Raw genomic sequence first — 20,570 nt, forward strand, 5'->3', positions numbered from 1 at the left:
GAGTGTGTCTCTCTCGCTCAGTGTGTGTGTGTGTCTCTCTCGCTCAGTGTGTGTGTGTGTGTCTCTCTCGCTCAGTGTGTGTGTGTGTGTCTCTCTCTCGCTCAGTGTGTGTGTGTGTGTCTCTCTCTCGCTCAGTGTGTGTGTGTGTGTCTCTCTCTCGCTCAGTGTGTGTGTGTGTGTCTCTCTCTCGCTCAGTGTGTGTGTGTGTGTCTCTCTCTCGCTCAGTGTGTGTGTGTGTCTCTCTCGCTCAGTGTGTGTGTGTGTGTCTCTCTCGCTCAGTGTGTGTGTGTGTCTCTCTCGCTCAGTGTGTGTGTGTCTCTCTCGCTCAGTGTGTGTGTGTGTGTCTCTCTCGCTCAGTGTGTGTGTGTGTCTCTCTCGCTCAGTGTGTGTGTGTGTGTCTCTCTCGCTCAGTGTGTGTGTGTGTGTCTCTCTCGCTCAGTGTGTGTGTGTGTGTCTCTCTCGCTCAGTGTGTGTGTGTGTGTGTCTCTCTCGCTCAGTGTGTGTGTGTGTGTGTGTCTCTCTCGCTCAGTGTGTGTGTGTGTGTGTGTCTCTCTCGCTCAGTGTGTGTGTGTGTGTCTCTCTCGCTCAGTGTGTGTGTGTGTGTCTTTCTCGCTCAGTGTGTGTGTGTCTTCATCAACTAATCTATCAAATAGATTTTTAGAGAGACCTACATAGAGAGATTACAGTAATCTAGTCATTGATTAATGGCTGGAATGTCTTGTCAGAGACACAGGGTCATACTGTAAGTCAGTGAACCAGTGACTTTATTAACATTATTAAACATGATTACATTTGCACAAGTGCATTTTGTGGTCCCACGTTGTCCCGCATGGTCCCAAACATACAGACGCTCAGTGTGTGTGTGTGTGTGTCTCTCTCGCTCAGTGTGTGTGTGTGTGTGTCTCTCTCGCTCAGTGTGTGTGTGTGTGTGTGTCTCTCTCGCTCAGTGTGTGTGTGTGTGTGTGTCTCTCGCTCAGTGTGTGTGTGTGTGTGTCTCTCTCGCTCAGTGTGTGTGTGTGTGTCTCTCTCGCTCAGTGTGTGTGTGTCTCTCTCGCTCAGTGTGTGTGTGTGTGTGTCTCTCTCGCTCAGTGTGTGTGTGTGTGTCTCTCTCGCTCAGTGTGTGTGTGTGTCTCTCTCGCTCAGTGTGTGTGTGTGTGTCTCTCTCGCTCAGTGTGTGTGTGTGTGTCTCTCTCGCTCAGTGTGTGTGTGTGTGTCTCTCTCGCTCAGTGTGTGTGTGTGTGTCTCTCTCGCTCAGTGTGTGTGTGTGTCTCTCTCGCTCAGTGTGTGTGTGTGTGTCTCTCTCGCTCAGTGTGTGTGTGTGTGTCTCTCTCGCTCAGTGTGTGTGTGTGTCTCTCTCGCTCAGTGTGTGTGTGTGTGTCTCTCGCTCAGTGTGTGTGTGTGTGTCTCTCTCTCTGTGTGTGTGTGTGTGTCTCTCTCGCTCAGTGTGTGTGTGTGTGTCTCTCTCGCTCAGTGTGTGTGTGTGTGTGTCTCTCTCGCTCAGTGTGTGTGTGTGTGTCTCTCTCGCTCAGTGTGTGTGTGTGTGTCTCTCTCGCTCAGTGTGTGTGTGTGTGTCTCTCTCGCTCAGTGTGTGTGTGTGTGTCTCTCTCGCTCAGTGTGTGTGTGTGTCTCTCTCGCTCAGTGTGTGTGTGTGTCTCTCTCGCTCAGTGTGTGTGTGTGTGTCTCTCTCGCTCAGTGTGTGTGTGTGTGTCTCTCTCGCTCAGTGTGTGTCTCTCTCGCTCAGTGTGTGTGTGTGTCTCTCTCGCTCAGTGTGTGTGTGTGTGTCTCTCTCGCTCAGTGTGTGTGTGTGTGTCTCTCTCGCTCAGTGTGTGTGTGTGTGTCTCTCTCGCTCAGTGTGTGTGTGTGTGTGTCTCTCTCGCTCAGTGTGTGTGTGTGTGTGTCTCTCTCGCTCAGTGTGTGTGTGTGTGTGTCTCTCTCGCTCAGTGTGTGTGTGTGTCTCTCTCGCTCAGTGTGTGTGTGTGTGTCTCTCTCGGTCGGTGTGTGTGTGTGTGTCTCTCTCTCTCAGTGTGTGTGTGTGTGTGTCTCTCGCTCTGTGTGTGTGTGTGTGTGTCTCTCTCTCTCTGTGTGTGTGTGTGTGTCTCTCTCGCTCTGTGTGTGTGTGTGTGTCTCTCTCGCTCAGTGTGTGTGTGTGTGTCTCTCTCGCTCAGTGTGTGTGTGTGTGTCTCTCTCGCTCAGTGTGTGTGTGTGTGTCTCTCTCGCTCAGTGTGTGTGTGTGGTGTCTCTCTCGCTCAGTGGTGTGGGTGTGGTATCTCTCGCTCAGTGTGTGTGTGTGTCTCTCTCTCGCTCAGTGTGTGTGTGTGTGTCTCTCTCGCTCAGTGTGTGTGTGTGTGTCTCTCTCGCTCAGTGGTGTGTGTGTGTGTGTGTCTCTCCTCCTCGCTCAGTGTGTGGTGTTGTGGTGTGTGTCTCTCTCGCTCAGTGTGGTGTGGTGTGTCTCTCTCGCTCAGTGTGTGTGTGTGTCTCTTCTCTTCGCTCAGTGTGTGTGTGTGTGTCTCTCTCTCGCTCAGTGTGTGTGTGTGTGTCTCTCTCGCTCAGTGTGTGTGTGTGTCTCTCTCGCTCAGTGTGTGTGTGTGTGTCTCTCTCGCTCAGTGTGTGTGTGTGTCTCTCTCGCTCAGTGTGTGTGTGTCTCTCTCGCTCAGTGTGTGTGTGTGTGTCTCTCTCGCTCAGTGTGTGTGTGTGTGTCTCTCTCGCTCAGTGTGTGTGTGTGTCTCTCTCGCTCAGTGTGTGTGTGTGTCTCTCTCGCTCAGTGTGTGTGTGTGTGTCTCTCTCGCTCAGTGTGTGTGTGTGTGTCTCTCTCGCTCAGTGTGTGTGTGTGTGTGTCTCTCTCGCTCAGTGTGTGTGTGTGTGTGTGTGTGTCTCTCTCGCTCAGTGTGTGTGTGTGTGTCTCTCTCGCTCAGTGTGTGTGTGTGTCTCTCTCTCTCTCAGTGTGTGTGTGTGTGTCTCTCTCTCTGTGTGTGTGTGTCTCTCTCGCTCAGTGTGTGTGTGTGTCTCTCTCGCTCAGTGTGTGTGTGTGTGTCTCTCTCGCTCAGTGTGTGTGTGTGTCTCTCTCGCTCAGTGTGTGTGTGTCTCTCTCGCTCAGTGTGTGTGTGTCTCTCTCGCTCAGTGTGTGTGTGTGTGTCTCTCTCGCTCAGTGTGTGTGTGTGTCTCTCTCGCTCAGTGTGTGTGTGTGTCTCTCTCGCTCAGTGTGTGTGTGTGTGTCTCTCTCGCTCAGTGTGTGTGTGTGTGTCTCTCTCGCTCAGTGTGTGTGTGTGTGTGTCTCTCTCGCTCAGTGTGTGTGTGTGTGTGTCTCTCTCGCTCAGTGTGTGTGTGTGTGTCTTTCTCGCTCAGTGTGTGTGTGTCTTCATCAACTAATCTATCAAATAGATTTTTAGAGAGACCTACATAGAGAGATTACAGTAATCTAGTCATTGATTAATGGCTGGAATGTCTTGTCAGAGACACAGGGTCATACTGTAAGTCAGTGAACCAGTGACTTTATTAACATTATTAAACATGATTACATTTGCACAAGTGCATTTTGTGGTCCCACGTTGTCCCGCATGGTCCCAAACATACAGACGCTCAGTGTGTGTGTGTGTGTGTCTCTCTCGCTCAGTGTGTGTGTGTGTGTGTGTCTCTCGCTCAGTGTGTGTGTGTGTGTGTCTCTCTCGCTCAGTGTGTGTGTGTGTGTGTCTCTCTCGCTCAGTGTGTGTGTGTGTCTCTCTCTCGCTCAGTGTGTGTGTGTCTCTCTCGCTCAGTGTGTGTGTGTGTGTGTGTCTCTCTCGCTCAGTGTGTGTGTGTGTGTGTGTCTCTCTCGCTCAGTGTGTGTGTGTGTGTGTCTCTCTCGCTCAGTGTGTGTGTGTGTGTGTCTCTCTCGCTCAGTGTGTGTGTGTGTGTCTCTCTCGCTCAGTGTGTGTGTGTGTGTGTGTGTCTCTCTCGCTCAGTGTGTGTGTGTGTGTGTGTCTCTCTCTCGCTCAGTGTGTGTGTGTGTGTGTCTCTCTCGCTCAGTGTGTGTGTGTGTGTGTGTGTCTCTCTCGCTCGATGTCTGTCTCTCTCGCTCGATGTGTGTGTGTCTCTCTCTCTCTCTGTCTGTGTGTGTATTTGAAATATGAACAGGTTGGTCAGAGGTTTTGTGTTGGTCTGTAGTGGTTTGATCTCGTCTGTAATATAAAAGCGGTAATATAAAAGCAATGCAGCAATAGATAGTTGTCGATCATATTAAAATCTCCCAGGCATGCTTTGCTTCTCTTGAAATAATTGCCATTATATTTTCATTTTCTGCTTCAGTTTGCCGCTTGACATTGATATTCCCTGGTGTGGAAAAATGTGTGCCTCAGTTGTCAGTTGTTGAATCTTATACCTGCTATGCAGTCCCGCCAGCGTGTCTTCTCCAGTCATTATCAGATAATTGATTCAGGTCATGTTAAGTAAAAATTAGCCCTTTTTCCCCGGTCTTGCACATTTTTCTATTTCCATGCTGAAACTATGGAAATTTAGTTGTAAAAATTCAGATGTGTTTCACTATCCAGTGAAGGATGAAAGTATGTGTGGCAGTCTGGGAAATCTCACATGTCTCTGTAGTTGAATTCTGGCAAACAGCCAAAAAAGAAAGAAAAAAAAATATGACAAGAACATATGCTTTTTCTGTTTATACTGTAACTGATATAGCACGTGTCTTGTTTTCCTGAAGAAATCATAAACATATTTCACAAAACACATGGAATTTACTTTTTAAGTAAGTTAACTTTTTTAATCAAATGCAGTGATAAGCATCTTTTAAGCAGACCAACTGTTTTTAAGACCTTACTAGTTCGTCACACAGTAAATGCAAGGCTTTGATTAGGTTTTTCGATAGTGATATGTTTTAGAGAACCTAACATTTCAGTTTCTAATCAGCTGTCAAAATGTCCTCAATGCTCCTGTGAAACAGTTGAATCTTTGTGTTGATTTCCCCATTTTTACTTTTGTGAGCTACCAAATACACTTTGTGGTCAGAGGTTTGTACAGTACATACCTGACTATTACACCCACATGTGCTTGTTGAATATCTCATCCACTCTTCTGGGAATTTGTGAGGAACAGTGCCTGATATTGGGTGAGATGTCCTGGGTTACAAGTCAGTCAGTGGTGTTGAGGTCAGGGCTTTGTGCAGGACACTCGGAATTTCCACGCCAACTGTGCTAAACCCATGTCTTCATGGAGCTTGCTTTGTGCACAGGGGCATTGTCATACTGGAGCATTGTCATAAAATTTATGATAACATTTTGGGGAATACTTTTGGCCATGTAGCACATTAAAATGGAAAAACAAGTTTTCAAAACTCTCTCTCTCAATCTCACACTCTCTCTCTCTCTCTCTCTCTCTCTCTATATATATATATATATATATATATATATATATATATATATATATATATATATATATATATATATATATATATATATATATAATTGGCGAGTTCTGTGAATATTTTTGAATACATTTGACTGTATTTTATTCATATTATATTGTTCGACATGCAAAACCACTGTCCTCACTAATGATTCAGAAACTGTACCTTTCTGCCTGTTAGGCTTATGTAGACATGCCACTGCACATGAAAAGTGCTCAGTATGACCAGTGCTGGTTAATCTAATATAATGGATGCATGAAATCTGGAGTATAATTTCTCCATGGACTGTGCTTAAATGTTTGGACCTAACCATAATGCAGTAAAACTTGTCTGCGCATATTATAGTGTCCCTAGTGGAAAATGACCGACTCCTATTTGAAACATGCTCCGATTTCTGAAACCCTGCACAAGTGGTACTACTTCTCTGAATAAAACAAAAAAGCCTCATGTATCTCACTTCTAGTTAGTAATGTGTCCCAGTAGTCCTGTAACAGGTACACCTGCAGTACAGAATCCAAACAGTAAACAATTAGCACACAAAGAGGGCAGACAGGCAAATGTTGTTTAGCCATAAGATATTGTTTTTGTTTAACCTTTCTACACTGTAAGGTGTTCAGTCGCACTCCATAGCTGTGCAGAAATAAACATGAACAAATCTTCTCAGTTAGATTTTAATACTAACAGTTCTCTTATGCCATCTTCCTAAGCTTTGATATGGTATTCAAATTATATGATTATAGCATGGGTTACATCTAGGGTACTTGGTTAGGCCAATTAAATGTTATAGAATTTACTTCTCTTTGTTGGAACTGAGCCAGGTACTGAAGCATGTCTAGCGATTTCAGGATTAGTTCCCAGAACCTTAAGAACTTTGAGAACCTTGAAGTGTGTTGCTATCCCATGTAGAATTTTACTCTGTAATGAAGTGGTTATGCGGTGTGTGTGTGGGCTGCAGGTTCGAGCTGGAGCAGGCTCTGCTGAGGGAGGAGTTGGCACGTATCACCCGCAGAGAGAAAGCATCTGTGGGAGACGATGTGAACCCTGCTGTTCTCCAAGAAAGAGTCAGAGCCGAAGAGGAGCAGAAGAATGTGCAGAACTTGGTAAGACGCACGCATTCACACAGCTCACTTTGTTTGAACCGAGTTAAAAATACATGAGAACATCCTCCAGTGGTCAGCCGAGTTTGCAACGCTTTCTTTCACGTTTTTTTCTTCTTCTTATCTGTCAGTCTGTCTGCCCATTTTTCTGTCTTTCTATGTGCATCTGTTTTTCTGCCCACTGAAAATTGATTTGCTTCATGTTGTTGTTCTCTGCCTGGTGTTTTAAGTGAGCGTAATGGTTATTGAGTGCAGGACATTTCTTTCTATCCTCGAGTTTGTCCGCTGTAATGGTGCAGGATTGTAATGAGGCTATTCACGGCGGTTGATTACATTAGCTTGCTCATCCACAGACAGGGCTGTCAATACTAGTTAATGTTTACATTTGGAGAAGAGCTGCTGCTCATGTGGCCATATTATCTGCTGCTGAAACATTTCCGTCCAAGGCCAGCCGTAACAGAAAAACTTTGGGGCCAGCTCGAAGCCTCAGTGTTCCCTGTTACATGGTCGTTTATGGCCTGGGTGTGACATGCTCTTTTTTACTTACCACTAGATGGCAGCAGAAGCATTTGATTTTTTTTTTCACTCACATTCTGCTTCTGAGTGGTGGAATGTAAAGGAGTGGTCCATAACTGCAAAACTGTATTTACATCATGCAACTGGAATTCATATTGGGTTGGATAAGATATTATGCTGTACTGAATAAACAGGCAGGCCAAATGTGGATCTAATTACAGGATCGGCTTTTGTTTAAAATTTCGCAGCCACGTTTAGTAGGTTTTGTTTCATGATTGAATAAAGAAACGAGAGAGGATAAAATGGGGCAGGCTTCATGGCACCATTCACACCATCTGATGATTCTATACTAAAAAATATATAACATTAAACTTTACTGTTGGATCTTTAAAAGAATTTATATATATATATATTCTGAATGGAACAAAAAGGAACCGCTGGTTTCTTGACATCATATCAAGCTGAGAAGCTTGAATTGCACACACACACACACACACACACACAAAAAAACCATTAAATCCATACAAATATCTAGAATACAATAAAGTTGTGGACAACAATCGATCAGGGACAACAAAGACAACACTGAAATTTTTCTCGGAGGTTGTCATGGTTACAGGCGATATTCAAGGCTGTCACGACAGGGGAACTGACTCTGTTTACCTGTCTTCACAGGCAGTGCTCTTTCCACCTCTTTCTGCCTGCTGTAGTGTAGCAATACAACACAGTTTCACTGTCACCTATATTATTATGCTAAATACAGCGGTCACTTCCAAACACTGACTGTGTAAACCTGTTAGACTGGAGACTATAGTTGTCAGTGATGTTCTTGCTAAAAATCCTGTGTTACAGCAGCATTAGTCTTTCTTTTCTTAAATCCAGGGCAGGCTCACCTCCTGAGAGGTAATCTAGCTGCCTGGTGGTCTTTGAATGTTAGGTATATTTTACTTCTTGTTTTAGCCTCATTTCTCATTAACAGACTTGTGTTAGGAGGTGAGATGATTTCCACTCATCTTCATTCAGTAACTATAATGATATGGACTTTAACATGAGGTGGTAAATTACAACTGATGATACTCTAACATATAAAAATTCTACTGAATTAAATTTTATTTATAAAGCACATTTAGCAATATACAATAGTATACAGAAATTCAATGGAAAACCTCCTGAGATTACTTGAGTTTGAACCTTGAGTGGAATCAAACTCTTAAGGGAAACCATTATGCACAAAGTAACACTGGACACTGCGATTATAAATCATCACTACTGAATGCTACAGTTATGCGCTCAAAAGCTAAGCAATCAGTAGTAAGTAAAGGATGTTCAGTATGAGTATTAACAGGGACATTTACACGCAACCAAATAATCCATTGATGGCTCAATCAAATTGAAATTCTGTAATGTAAGTACAGGTTGAAAGTGATATCTGAGTGTAGATCTGAAATAATCTGGTAAACGGAAAAAAAAAGCCCAGTAAATATATGTTTGACTCAGATTGCAATGCTAAGGGTAGATATAAATCAGTACTTTTTGGACAGTGCAATATGATTATCAGGAGGAGTGGTTGAATGTTTGTAGGATTTATATTGAATCATATAAATCATATGCATGGAGTCATATGCAGTCATCATGTAATCAGAAAATAATCTGATTCCAGTTGTGGAATTGATCTAAAGGTCACAGCATAGTCAAATGTCTGGAATAGTGTTTCATCAATAGCTTCTTTCATGTTTGTCTCATAATACTGTTACTTACAGGTTCATATACAGGTATAACTTAAGGCCCGTTTTCTGGCTCTCTTCTTCTTCTTCTTCTTCTTCTTTTTTTTTTTTGATGGTCTGTCCATCTGCAGCCGGGAAGAAATTCTTGTTTGTCCAATATTTCAGAAATAAGTGCTTAAATATAGGATTTGTGTGGACTTATCCTTGATACCACCAGATGAACTGATTTATACGGATGAGCTATTTACAAAAACACAGGTGCAAATGTGTGGACATCAGCCAATTAAAAATATTAAGAGCAGTCAGATTTAAGCATTGAACCCCATTGTGGTGTAATATTTAGTAAAATGTACACATTAAAAAAATAACAGTAAGGGGAAAATACTACTTCCTGCATAAGATTCCCATGAAAATACACACACATATATATATGACTTTTAATCTTAGATCAATTTTGCAAGCAAAAGGCACCAAAGCACTACATTAAACAGGGAGATGATATGAATGTCTCGAGCAAATTCCTACCCCAGCCAGATCCCATATAAACCTAATATCATAATAAGATTCTGTTAAAAGTGAAATGTAGTGTGACTTAAAGGTTCTCTTTCCACTCTAACTAATCTCTCTCTTTTCACTTTCTCTCACATCCTACGTCACCTTTCCACTCACATCCAATTTTTCTCTGTTTTGCAGATTTCCCCTTGCTCCTTTCAGTCTGAAAAGTTTTCACTTTTATCCATCTTCCTTTATTCTTATGTCTTATTCTTCAGCCTCTTCTATGAGAATGAGGAACGAGAGTCTGGGGTTTAAGACTTTACATATTTATGTAACACAATGAATCGTTTATATAATGTATAAGTTTAGACTTTCATGACTGGCATTAAATGATGCAGCGATTCCATACAAGAAGCGGCCTAAACAGACACAGGCACACACACACAGATTGACCAAGAAACAATGGTTAAAAGACAGACAGAAACAGAAAAGAGGACAGAAATAGAGACAAAGCAAAGGGTAAGGTGTTGATGAGATTTTTATGCATGCAAAAAGAAGGATTTTGCCATGCCCGTCGTTGCTTCACTTGTTAGCTGTGAGTCAGAGAGAGAGAGAGAGAGAGAGAGAGAGAGAGAGAGAGAGAGATTGCTCCAGGCAAGAGACAGAGAACTGAGAACGTGCTGCCTATCAACTGCAGAAATTCCACAGAGATACAGAGAGAGACACATACACAGAGAGACAGAGACAAGCACCCAGACCAAGTGGAGAAATAATTCCAGGTTTTCATTCTACAGAAACTTTACAATGCTATTAAAATTCTTTGTTGCATCAGGACTCGTGGGTTCTCTCCCCACTCTATTTCATCTCTCTGTCTCTCTCTCTGTCTGTGTGTCCCTCTCATTGTCTTTTCAGAGAAGGTAGTCTAGACTGTGAGCTGAACAGCCTACCTGTGGGTACTTCCTGTTCTCGGTCTCTGTATCTAAAACACACATGCTGTGATAGCACTAGTATCAGTAGTCAGTCACACTCCCTCTACTGAACTTCTCAGGTGTCGTAAAGGCTCACACAACCATAGCTGCTGTATATAGAGGTGCATAAATATCTTAAGAAATATGGTAATCCTGCTGCTAATGTTCTGGTAGTCTTCTCCCAAGTGTGTTGATATGGCTTTAGCACCGCAAAATGAACGTGTAAGTAAAGCGTGTTGCATATCTGTGTGCTGGAATCTCAAATGCTATTAGATTTAATGTTATATTGTAATACTGCTAATCCTTTCACTAGAATCACTGTGGGATTTTTTTATTTTTTTTTGCCAGGGATGATAAACCTAGCCGTTCTGTGTCTGCCGAAGAATCTCTTTCGTGCAGATTACATTATGTTCTGCTATTTATTAGAGCAGAGAAAGCTGGGGATCTGCCCTTTTAATCATGAAGGGATAACTCAGTCGCTCCATTTAACCCTTTTATTTACTTCATGATGAATTTCACACAGCCCAGCAGCTATATTAGCACAATAATTCCAAATTAGCACCGAACAAAACCTCATCCACTTTTCTCTTCTTTTCTCTTTTCCCCCACCCTTTGTATCTTTTCCCAATACCTTCTTTTTTGTTTCTGGCTCTATTCCTTTTCTCTTTTTTCTTCCCTTGTTGTCCTCTTACACTTCAATATCCCTCTTTTTTTTCCCCTCTGTCCCATTTTTTTATCCTCTCAACCTCCCCTCCCCTTGCTTTTTCACAGCAGCCAGCTGAGCTGAACGCTTGGGTAAGCAGAAGCTGCTCCCTGTTAATCTTACTTTTCTCTCTCTTTATTCAAATGGCGTGTTTTCATTGTGCATTATAACAGAATGGAAGTGTGAGCGTGTGTGTACACACACTCACACACACACACACACACGTACACTCACACACAGATGACACCTCCATCACAACACTTTTGGAGCTATTCAGCTAGAAAATTGCACATCATCTGCGTAGTAGAGTGAATGGAACCTTCCTGCCAACAAACACTAACTGAATGAAGAAAAATGAGCAGTATGATTACACTGTATGTAATTATGTGTGCATCTGTAAGCTAATGTGTGTGTGTGTGTGTGTGTGTGTGTGTGTGTGTGTGTGTGTGTGTGTGTGTGGCCTCTAAAAGCTAGCCCATTGTGTACCATTTCATTTATGTGTCATACCAGGTGGACAGGTGTAATGTCTTCATATATTTCCACCGCATAAGTTAAGGGTGAGCATCAGGAAAAAAGAGAAATCAGGTCCAGAGTAAAGATTAGATCTCATGTGGCCCCATCATCCTGGGCCCCTGTTCTAATTCTCTCTCAGACAAGAATTATGCACTCACTCTGTCTTACTTATAGGGTACATTGCTTAACGTCTTCAAACAAGAAAGCTCTCTCTGTGTTTCTTTCTCTATTTTTTCTTTCTCTGTAGAATTGTCTTTTCCGCCCATGTTCAAGTTATCCATTTTAATCATTTCTCTTCTTCTTTTTTTTTTCTTCCTTCCTGCTCTCCTTTAACATGCTACAAAGTGCTTTGTGTGTTTAATGGCTTTTTAAAGGCAGCTTCAGTCATTGTGTTTGTCTCTTTCTCTCTCAGGTACATCTCTGTTCATACTTCAGCTGCTCACCATGTAGGATGGCAGTTTCATGTAAATGTACAGAGCATGTAGTTTATTTCTATACCAGTGCTGCTGTGAGATCAGATTCAAGCGCACACACTGCTTACTCCACGAGCCCTCAGATCAACTGTGACCATAACATGTCTGCTAAATCTCACCTATTACGCTACAAAAAATACTATTCATCTCCTGCAAGGCCTCAAACGTGGTCCTCAAGTCTCTTTCATGCTACATTTGATTTGCCAGTTGAACTGTCTAAATATTGGTGGGGAAGTTGTATTAATTTCAAGTCTGGACTGAGTGACATTGCAGAACATTGCAGGAAGTCATGTGGAGTGAAAGGTGCATGCAGGAATTTGAGGTAGTAATTAGAGCCGGGGCACAAGATCACGTTAGAAATCTGAAAAGCTCCATGGACTACAACTCTGTTTAAATGGGAAATGTCAGCAGAAGTGAGATTACACACTTGTAAGTGTCTTTATCTATGTCTCATTGGCTCGCTCTCTTTCTCTCTTTCTTTTTCTATCACTGACTCTTCAAGGCCAAACAGCTAGCCAGAAAAGATGCTGAACTGAAGCATCTGGCTGCATTCTACAAAGAGCAACTGGAACTCATGGAGGATAAGGTAACACGCACACATACACAAACACACATATATACACAAACACACATATATACACACACACACACACACACACACACACACACACAAACAGATCAGGGGTGTAACCAGCCTACAAGAAGGGGTGGATTTGTTTTTCCAAAACGAGCCTTTTCATTACAAGCACATGGTCACAAACGTGAGGTGAAATATGCATACAGCAAGCGTATTTTATTAAATTTTTTAACTCATTCTGCATTCCTGAAGCCAAAACGATAAACAGGAAGGAGTCAACAACCAGTAGCAGACTGCTAATCCCATCCAATAGGTAGAAACAAGGAAACAGACGATAACAAAAGAAGGAACACTCTAATGATACGGCTTGAAATTGCACGCTGCAGGAATGTCAAGATGGTGCAGGAAGGGCTAGTCTAACAAAACTTGCATACATTACACTGAAAAACAAGTGAAGCTAATAGAAACTAATAGGTGTGGTGGAGCACTAAAAACAGCCAGGACCTTTGAACACCATGTATCTGGATTTTATCCCATTTATTACTGAATTTACACTTACTCTAGTAAACAATCAGAATATCAGAATTTCATAGCAGAATATTACATTAATATGCAAATTAGCTCATTCCATTCAAACAGGCTTTTTGATTAAACTTGCTAATGTCACTCATACCATACAATAATTTCCTGTCATGTTTAGTTATTGTGCACTGTCCCTTTGAATTCGTGCTATATTTTGTGTCACAGAATCATGTATAATATTTTAACTTTATTTAATGTTGTATGCTGTTCGTGAGGAAACATGTCATTCCCACGTATACAAGCTGTATGGAGGAATGACTAGAAAACCATTTGACTTGAATTTACCCATTAGGAGGGGATTCAGTTGTCAAACGTAGTTTAGCGAGACAAATTCTCTTAGACTGCTACATTGTGGCTAAAATGAATTTCAGACCTCCTGAAGTGGTTTGAGTGTTCAGACGTAAATGCAGCATGGATTCATTTTTCTTTTTTATTACACGATTTCTGTCTGGATATAATTCTGGTCTTAAAGACGTGCGAAATGACAGTGCAGTCTTGTATGATTAAGCTGGTGAGCTAACCACCTGTCAACAGCTAATAAAGAGCCCCTGAACTAGCAAGCAAACTGTTTTTGAAATCTCTCACCTCCTCTGTGATTCTGAGCTGGTAATACAGAACAGCTGCTTTATACTGTGGGGAAAATAAATCAAACTCACAAAGTTTTCTTTTCTGCTGCTTTCTGTGACCTGGCATTTGGTCAGTGTCCTTTATGCCTCCTGCTAGTTTCTAACAACATCACAACAGGAACCAAATCAGCTGACTACATACTTTTTAATAATAATCTTTTTTTTTTTTTGGACTTTTTTTTAATGATTCATTGTTTGTAATGATCAAATAAACAAGGCTATTTTAGTCACAAATTCATACTCGTACAATTGATACCTAAACGTGACAAACATGCTTACGATCTTATCCTTCATGTACCCACAAATGTAAACGCACACACTTACAAACTTGATTTATTAATAACTTGACAACTAATAACATAATCAATATTTTGCAGTCAGGTTGTAGCATACTGTTTTAATATCCTTGCTCTAAATGCGATGTAGAAGGGAGTTGGGTACAAGTCATGAGACTTTAAGACATTTTTACAATAAGCCAAGAAAATGCCAGAAATGTTTCTGAACAACTGTGATCAACTGATTTTGATGGTGAATCTTTTTTCTTCTTCTTTTAAACAAGAATATTTCTAACACCGAAAAAGAGGAAATTAAGCGCAAACAATTTTTGAATTTTTTACCATTTTAAATTTTGAAGATTAAGCATGAAATTTGAATATCTAATTACCCAGTTTATTATTATTAATATTTTTTGTAGTTATTAGTTGAAAGAATCACTTATAATAAATCTGAGTTGTTCTATATAATTATGTCTTCCAAATGCTGTGACTGTGAAAAATCTTTAGTCTTGTTGTTATATGACTATAAACCTAAAAACCCTTGGGTAAAACCACACAAAATTGTAGATAAAAAGATTTTTTGAAGATAATCTTTTATCTGTGTAAGAGCTGGTCTTTGTAAGAGGGACATTTGGAACAGTGCCATTGTTTATTTTAATATTGTTTATTTCTGTGCTGGAAACCAGGCTATAGTAGCTGTGTTAGAGGAGCTACTTTGCAGTTATATCTTGTTACAGGCTACAGGCTGCTCAATTGATACCGTAGCACTACAAGCACTGCAACATACCAAAAAGGTATGAAACTACTTGAGAAAAAAGAGGAAAGTCCACAGTAAAAAAATCATAATGTTCACTGTATTGTGCATATTAATGTGCACATGTTATATAGAGTACGCTTTTAAAGGAGCTTGGCTAAATAAAAACAATGGATACAATGACTGATCCTTTCTGGAAACATCAAGCTACGTTTGTAGCTTAAGGTTTAAGGTTCATGAGAAACCCATATGGATTGTGGCCATTTGCTGCAATATGAATAATAAGGCAAAGCATTGCTTGTTGTTTCATGGCTGAAGGTTTTTTTGAGTTGGTGTTCTTTTGATTTTTTTTTTTTTTTTTTATAATTCAATAGTTCATCAGATTAATTCAGCATGATGGCTATCGCTATCCTTACGTATTGACTTAAGCTAGGCAATCAAGTAAAATAATAACAATAAAAAGATAGCTTTTGTGTATAACTTTCAACTAGTCTTGCGCGTTATCATTGTTCACAAGCTCCAAGGAATATCGCAGTTTGTTTGATTTTGTGTCAATTTCCACAATCACATAATCACAGAGTCCTGGAGGGACTGCGTATTCTCCAGACAGGTTTATGTGAACTCGCGTACCACTGTGCCTTCTACGCTAATTAAAAATATTGAACAAGGTTTGACCTCATTGATTGGTTTGATTCAAATAATATTGATCTTGTTATGTGAAAAGGGAAAAGGTAGACTAGTGTTTTTGTCATGCTACACTTAGTGAAAGAAGTAGCTGTTACTGGAAATAAGATTTATTTCGAAAATAGCTCAGCTACTGCTTTGCTATGGAAATTAACTTATGCTGCTTGTTGTGAAATAAACTCCCCAACACTGGGTTGCAGGATAACCTTATCTAACGTTTTGTGACATTGACATTACAAAGATCTGGCCATACATTTTTTTGGAATTTAACCATTAGTGTAAAAAGGTTATATATTTTAAATAAATATAATGTGCCATGTTATGTATGTTGCTGATAACAGTAGATATCTTTCGCGTTCATATTTTGTGTGTGTGTAAAGAGGCGTGCACTCATCCACCACTTTATAATAAAGACCTGCACACCTGCTCATTCATGCAATTATCCATATCTGTTGCATAAAATCATGCAGATAAAGGTCAAGATACAAGATGCAGGTACAAGAGCTTCACATCATAAATCAGCGTAGAGGAGAAAATGTAACCTCTGTAACTTCACCATGGCATCGCAGTTGGTAGCAGACGAGCTGGTTTTTCAGAAACCACTGATCTGCCGGGATTTTCACACACAACAATCTCTGGAGATTACACCGACTGGTACAAAAAACCCATCCAATTCTGTGGGCGAGAGAATTTTTATTTCAGACATCAGAAGAGAATGGCTAGACTGCTTTGAGCTGACAAAAAGGCTACAGTAACTCTAATCACTCTGTTGATTGTGGTGTTTTAAGAATGTGTTGCACAACAAGTTGAACCGTGAGGTGGACGTGCTAAAACAGGAGAGGACCACATAGGGTTCCTGTCAGTCAAGTGCATGTATCTATAACTACTGTAGACATGAGCTCACCCAAATTGGCCAGCTGAAGATTGGAAAACAGTGCTTGGCCTTTTTCAAATCTATCTAATTAGATAATTACATGAATGTGCAGGTTTACAGACATTCCTGATAAAGTGGTCAGTGAGTACAACACGAGAAGAACTCCAGCAAACTGACATGCTAATTAAATTAAAAATAAAAATAAAAAAAATAAATAAAAATAAAAAGACAGTGATAACAGTGCATGGTGTCTTCTAAGGATGTTTTAAAATTTCCCATATTCAGTGAGACCAATAACACAGGCATCTGAGCTTGTGTGTCAAAATTTATTTTTTCCACTTTATTAATTATAAGGACATTTATAACTCAGTGCAGGTCCTAAGCCAGGAGTGTTACACCACTAAGGACATTCTGTGTAAAACCTGTGCCAGAATCAGATATGTGGATTGGGTGATTCTGTGTGCCGGCCCTGAACAGGGAGCAGCTGAAGGACAGCAACAACAAAACTAACTCTTCTGCTTTACCCTACCATTGCAGGCTACTCTACCCAGCTGTTGGATTTGATGAAACACTGCTTCCTCAGTACTTACATCTTTTGAAACCACTACATAGCAGCACCACTCCAAAGAAAATGTGTTACACCTTTTTAGACTGGCCTGACCGGTTTGTTTTCTATTTGGCTGCGTTCGTACATGTGCAGCTGTACAGAAGCAGGTTGTGGACGTAATCCAATTTGGTCCACTTTGGGGTGCTGTGCTTATCAGTCTTGCTTTACAGAGCACAGTCCTCAAGTAAATACAACCGGAGTCTGAGATGGCGAGAGATGACTCCTGTTGTGCTTTCAAGAAATTAGGGCTGCACAGTGTTTAATGAGTCAGCGGCTGAAAGCCACCGCAGTGATGTTACGAAAGCACTCTTTCAGCGACTCTCTAAGTAAAAGCCCTGACCTTGAGCTGAAGATGTACTTTGTCAACACCCACGTCCTTCATGCCACTCTGAACCTTGTAGCGAAAGAGTGAAATGCAGCAAGAGGGAGCGGTGGAAAGAGAAAAAGAAATCAAGTTCGAGAATGTAAAATAAAAGTGATGGTGTCAGTGCTGGAAGTGGTGAAGGGTCCCTGTGCCAGCGTTGCTTCTGGGTCCTACATTTTGCCCCTCCAAATTAAATCTAAACGGGAATGCTCACACTTTCAAACACTGACAAACAGCAGACACTAGCTACTTTTCCATGAAGCATTTTAATCTGTTAATAATCAGACTGATGGATTAGTCAAGAAGATCGTTCATGTAGACAACATTGTAAGAATCCAATAAAGCCATTGAGGACAAGGCAAATGAATTTTTTACTGGAGAGAATGAAGTTGGTTATCATTTTAATATAATATAAACTTTTAAATATTTGATGGGATCAGAATCGTGTGCTTGCCCTGTGTATGTGTGGTTGAAACCCCAGAAGCTCGCATGCACTGACAGTAACTGCTTTGTACAGGGATGCTCTATGGATGGGATGACAGTCCATCAAGAGCATCAAGCACATGCATGTTAACACACTCATTCACACCTAGGGGCAGTTTAACATGCCGATAAGGAAGTGTGTGCACAGAAACTCCACACAGACAAATAACCAAAGCTTCGGATAAATCCAGGGACCCTGGAGCTGTGAGGCAGCAAAGCCCATCACTATAAAATAAAAAAAAATCAAACTGTCTGTTGATCTCTTTCTGTTAAACTCAATTAAAGACAATTGTGAGGTTGAATTCATAGTAGAATGCTCAAAGGATATTTCTTTGTGGCTTTACCCAGATAATGGCTTTTAATGTCCTTTTTTAATATAAGAAGATAATAGTGTGCATGTTGTTATTTTCATCCAGCCCAGAAACATGTTGCAGAATGTCAGGCAAATATCAAATACCAGGCAACTTTGCTGCAGTCACAAATTCTTTTTCTTGCTGTCCCTTTAATAAAGCTGAAACAGAAATCCTTTAAAACTTGTTAAAAACACAACAGTTAAAAAGCTGTGATTAAACAGCTACAAAGCTGAGCATTCTGACTGGACTGGGGCTCCTCTCTGTTGCCTCGGTAACGCTGCCTCGTGCTTTACGTATGATGTAGATATAAGCAGCCATTGTTTACTGATTGTCCAGTTTATGATGCATAGAAAACATTTTTACTCAGAATCCTCAATTGCAATGAATTCATTTTCATTCCTAAAAATCTTTGTATGAAAATATTTCCATAAAAAAAAACAGTGATGGATAGAAACAAACATGGATAGTGTGAGATACTAGACAACTTACCACAATAATCAATAGCTGTGTTTATAACAACACGAACATATTATGGTAGTAACACCTATTATAGTGCTGTGGCTAGTGAGCACAAAAGCTAGTTACTGAATAGCTTCATTTTAAAAATTAGTAATATGAATTTCCTCTACCAGAAATAATGTTTTTCTCACATGCAATGTTATTAATATTTATTATGATCAACACGGAAAAGGAGAGCAATCAGCACAAATAATTTCCACTATAAACATGGCAGAACATATCCTATAGCAATTACTAAATAATTCAAAGAGATAAAAATTCTTAACTGAATCACTTTTTACACCACAGAAACTAAATAGCAAGCTAATGGTCAAAGCAGTTTTACAAAACTGTGCTAGTTAACTAGCAGGTACATGGCTAGCTAACCTATTTCTGGTAACAAAGCTCGCAAACCTCATGCTCAGGCTGTCACTGTGCTTCTTGGCAGTTTTGTTCATTCTTCTTTGCGCTCTTCAGTATGTTTCATATGGTGCTGTGCCTACCTGTCAACCTAGCTGTAAAGAAAACATGGAGATGATGGAAGACTGGTTGAATTTGTTGAAAAAAAAAAAATCCTTGAGTCACTGAACTGCCAAGAAAACATTGTTGCTTGGTTTCCACAATTTTCATTTTTATCTTTTGTTGTTTTTTGATACAGGTACGAATGATTTTCATAACTGATGCATTGATATTAACCTGAACAAACAAAGCTGTGTGTGTGTCAATTACTCTTGAGTGCTATGCACTTTATTGTGCAATTGTGTAACTTACCTTCCATTCAAGTTATTTCCAAAAATACTAATTTGGACTTTTAAGTGTTTAATTTACATTTCAGTGGTGCAGAGTGTTAGCTTTTGTATTCTTTCATAAAACTTCATTTAGAATGTCAAACACGCCTAAAGCCATGATTTTTACATAAAATATTGGCTTGATCAATATGGCTGAGGCATTTATATAGTTTACATAATTTCACATGTTAGAAATCAGACAGCAGACATTGATTATACAATCTTTCCCCAAATGTGCATTGAAAAAATGGACATATTTATAAAGCTGATAAGAGAGATTAGCTCAACTTATGGTCGTCTTTCTTCTGCCAGGTTATGAGCCGGTAGAGTTCTTTTCCTTAATGCTACTGATGCTAGTTTATTTTGCTGAGACAGAAGAGAAAAGCAGAAGAAAATGGCTGCAACTAAACTGCCAGTAAATGTATGCTGCTACTACTAGTACTCATATTATTACTCCTACTACTTATATTATTGTTTCTACTATTATCATTATTCTTATTAGTGCTATTATTACCCCTAATATGTCTTTTTCTTCTGCTATCATTACTATTCCTGCTGCTCGTTTTCGTCCTTATTATTACTACAATTAGTACTTCTATTATTAATATTAATACTGTTATTACTACTGCTACTATGTCTACCATTTCTATTACTACTGCCACTGTTCTCCTCCTGTTATTGCTACAATTTCTGCTGCTACTACTTCTATAATTACTGTTAATACTACTATTAATAGAGTTATTGCATTTACTACAGGCCTGATTTCAATTACTTCTATTGATACTTGCATGTAGAATTATTATTACTACTATTACAGCTCCGATTACTACTGTTACTGCTGCTGCTTCTATTATTGTTATTAATACTATTATTAATCCTCCTAATACTGCTACTAATACTATTAAATGACTGCTGTTGCTAATACTTTGATTCTAAGTACTACTATTACTACTGCTCCATTTTCTCTTACTACTGTTTTATTTTTATTATTATTATTATTATTATTACTATTATTATTATAACAATGTATTTCATGGCATTACCTTCTGGAAGGTTTAATGTATAGGCAGTCTTTTTGTCTATGTTGATTTTTAAGGAAAAATGCCTTTAATAAACTACGATTCAGGGTGGATTATTGCATATAAAACATTGAGCTGCTTGTAGACAAGCTTCTTTGACAGATACATGGTAACCAATATAACAGTATATCTGCTGATATTTTCCTGCTTT

General features: G+C 40.0%; 1 protein-coding gene across 3 annotated transcripts in view; it reads left to right on the forward strand.

Annotated features, from left to right (window-relative positions):
- The window catches only part of chchd6b (coiled-coil-helix-coiled-coil-helix domain containing 6b), a 47,992-nt gene that overhangs the window by 9,455 nt on the left and 17,967 nt on the right, over positions 1 to 20,570 (forward strand). The window contains exons 4-6 of one of the 3 annotated variants that reach the window (XM_047814178.1): positions 6,342 to 6,486; positions 10,958 to 10,981; positions 12,378 to 12,461. In XM_047814178.1, coding sequence (XP_047670134.1) covers positions 6,342 to 6,486; positions 10,958 to 10,981; positions 12,378 to 12,461 — 253 coding nt within the window. The remainder of the gene's footprint in view (positions 1 to 6,341; positions 6,487 to 10,957; positions 10,982 to 12,377; positions 12,462 to 20,570) is intronic. The other 2 variants (XM_027147140.2, XM_047814180.1) reach the window with 2 other exon arrangements.

The sequence above is a fragment of the Tachysurus fulvidraco genome, chromosome 5 (genome assembly GCF_022655615.1).
Source record: "Tachysurus fulvidraco isolate hzauxx_2018 chromosome 5, HZAU_PFXX_2.0, whole genome shotgun sequence".
NCBI lineage: Eukaryota > Metazoa > Chordata > Actinopteri > Siluriformes > Bagridae > Tachysurus > Tachysurus fulvidraco.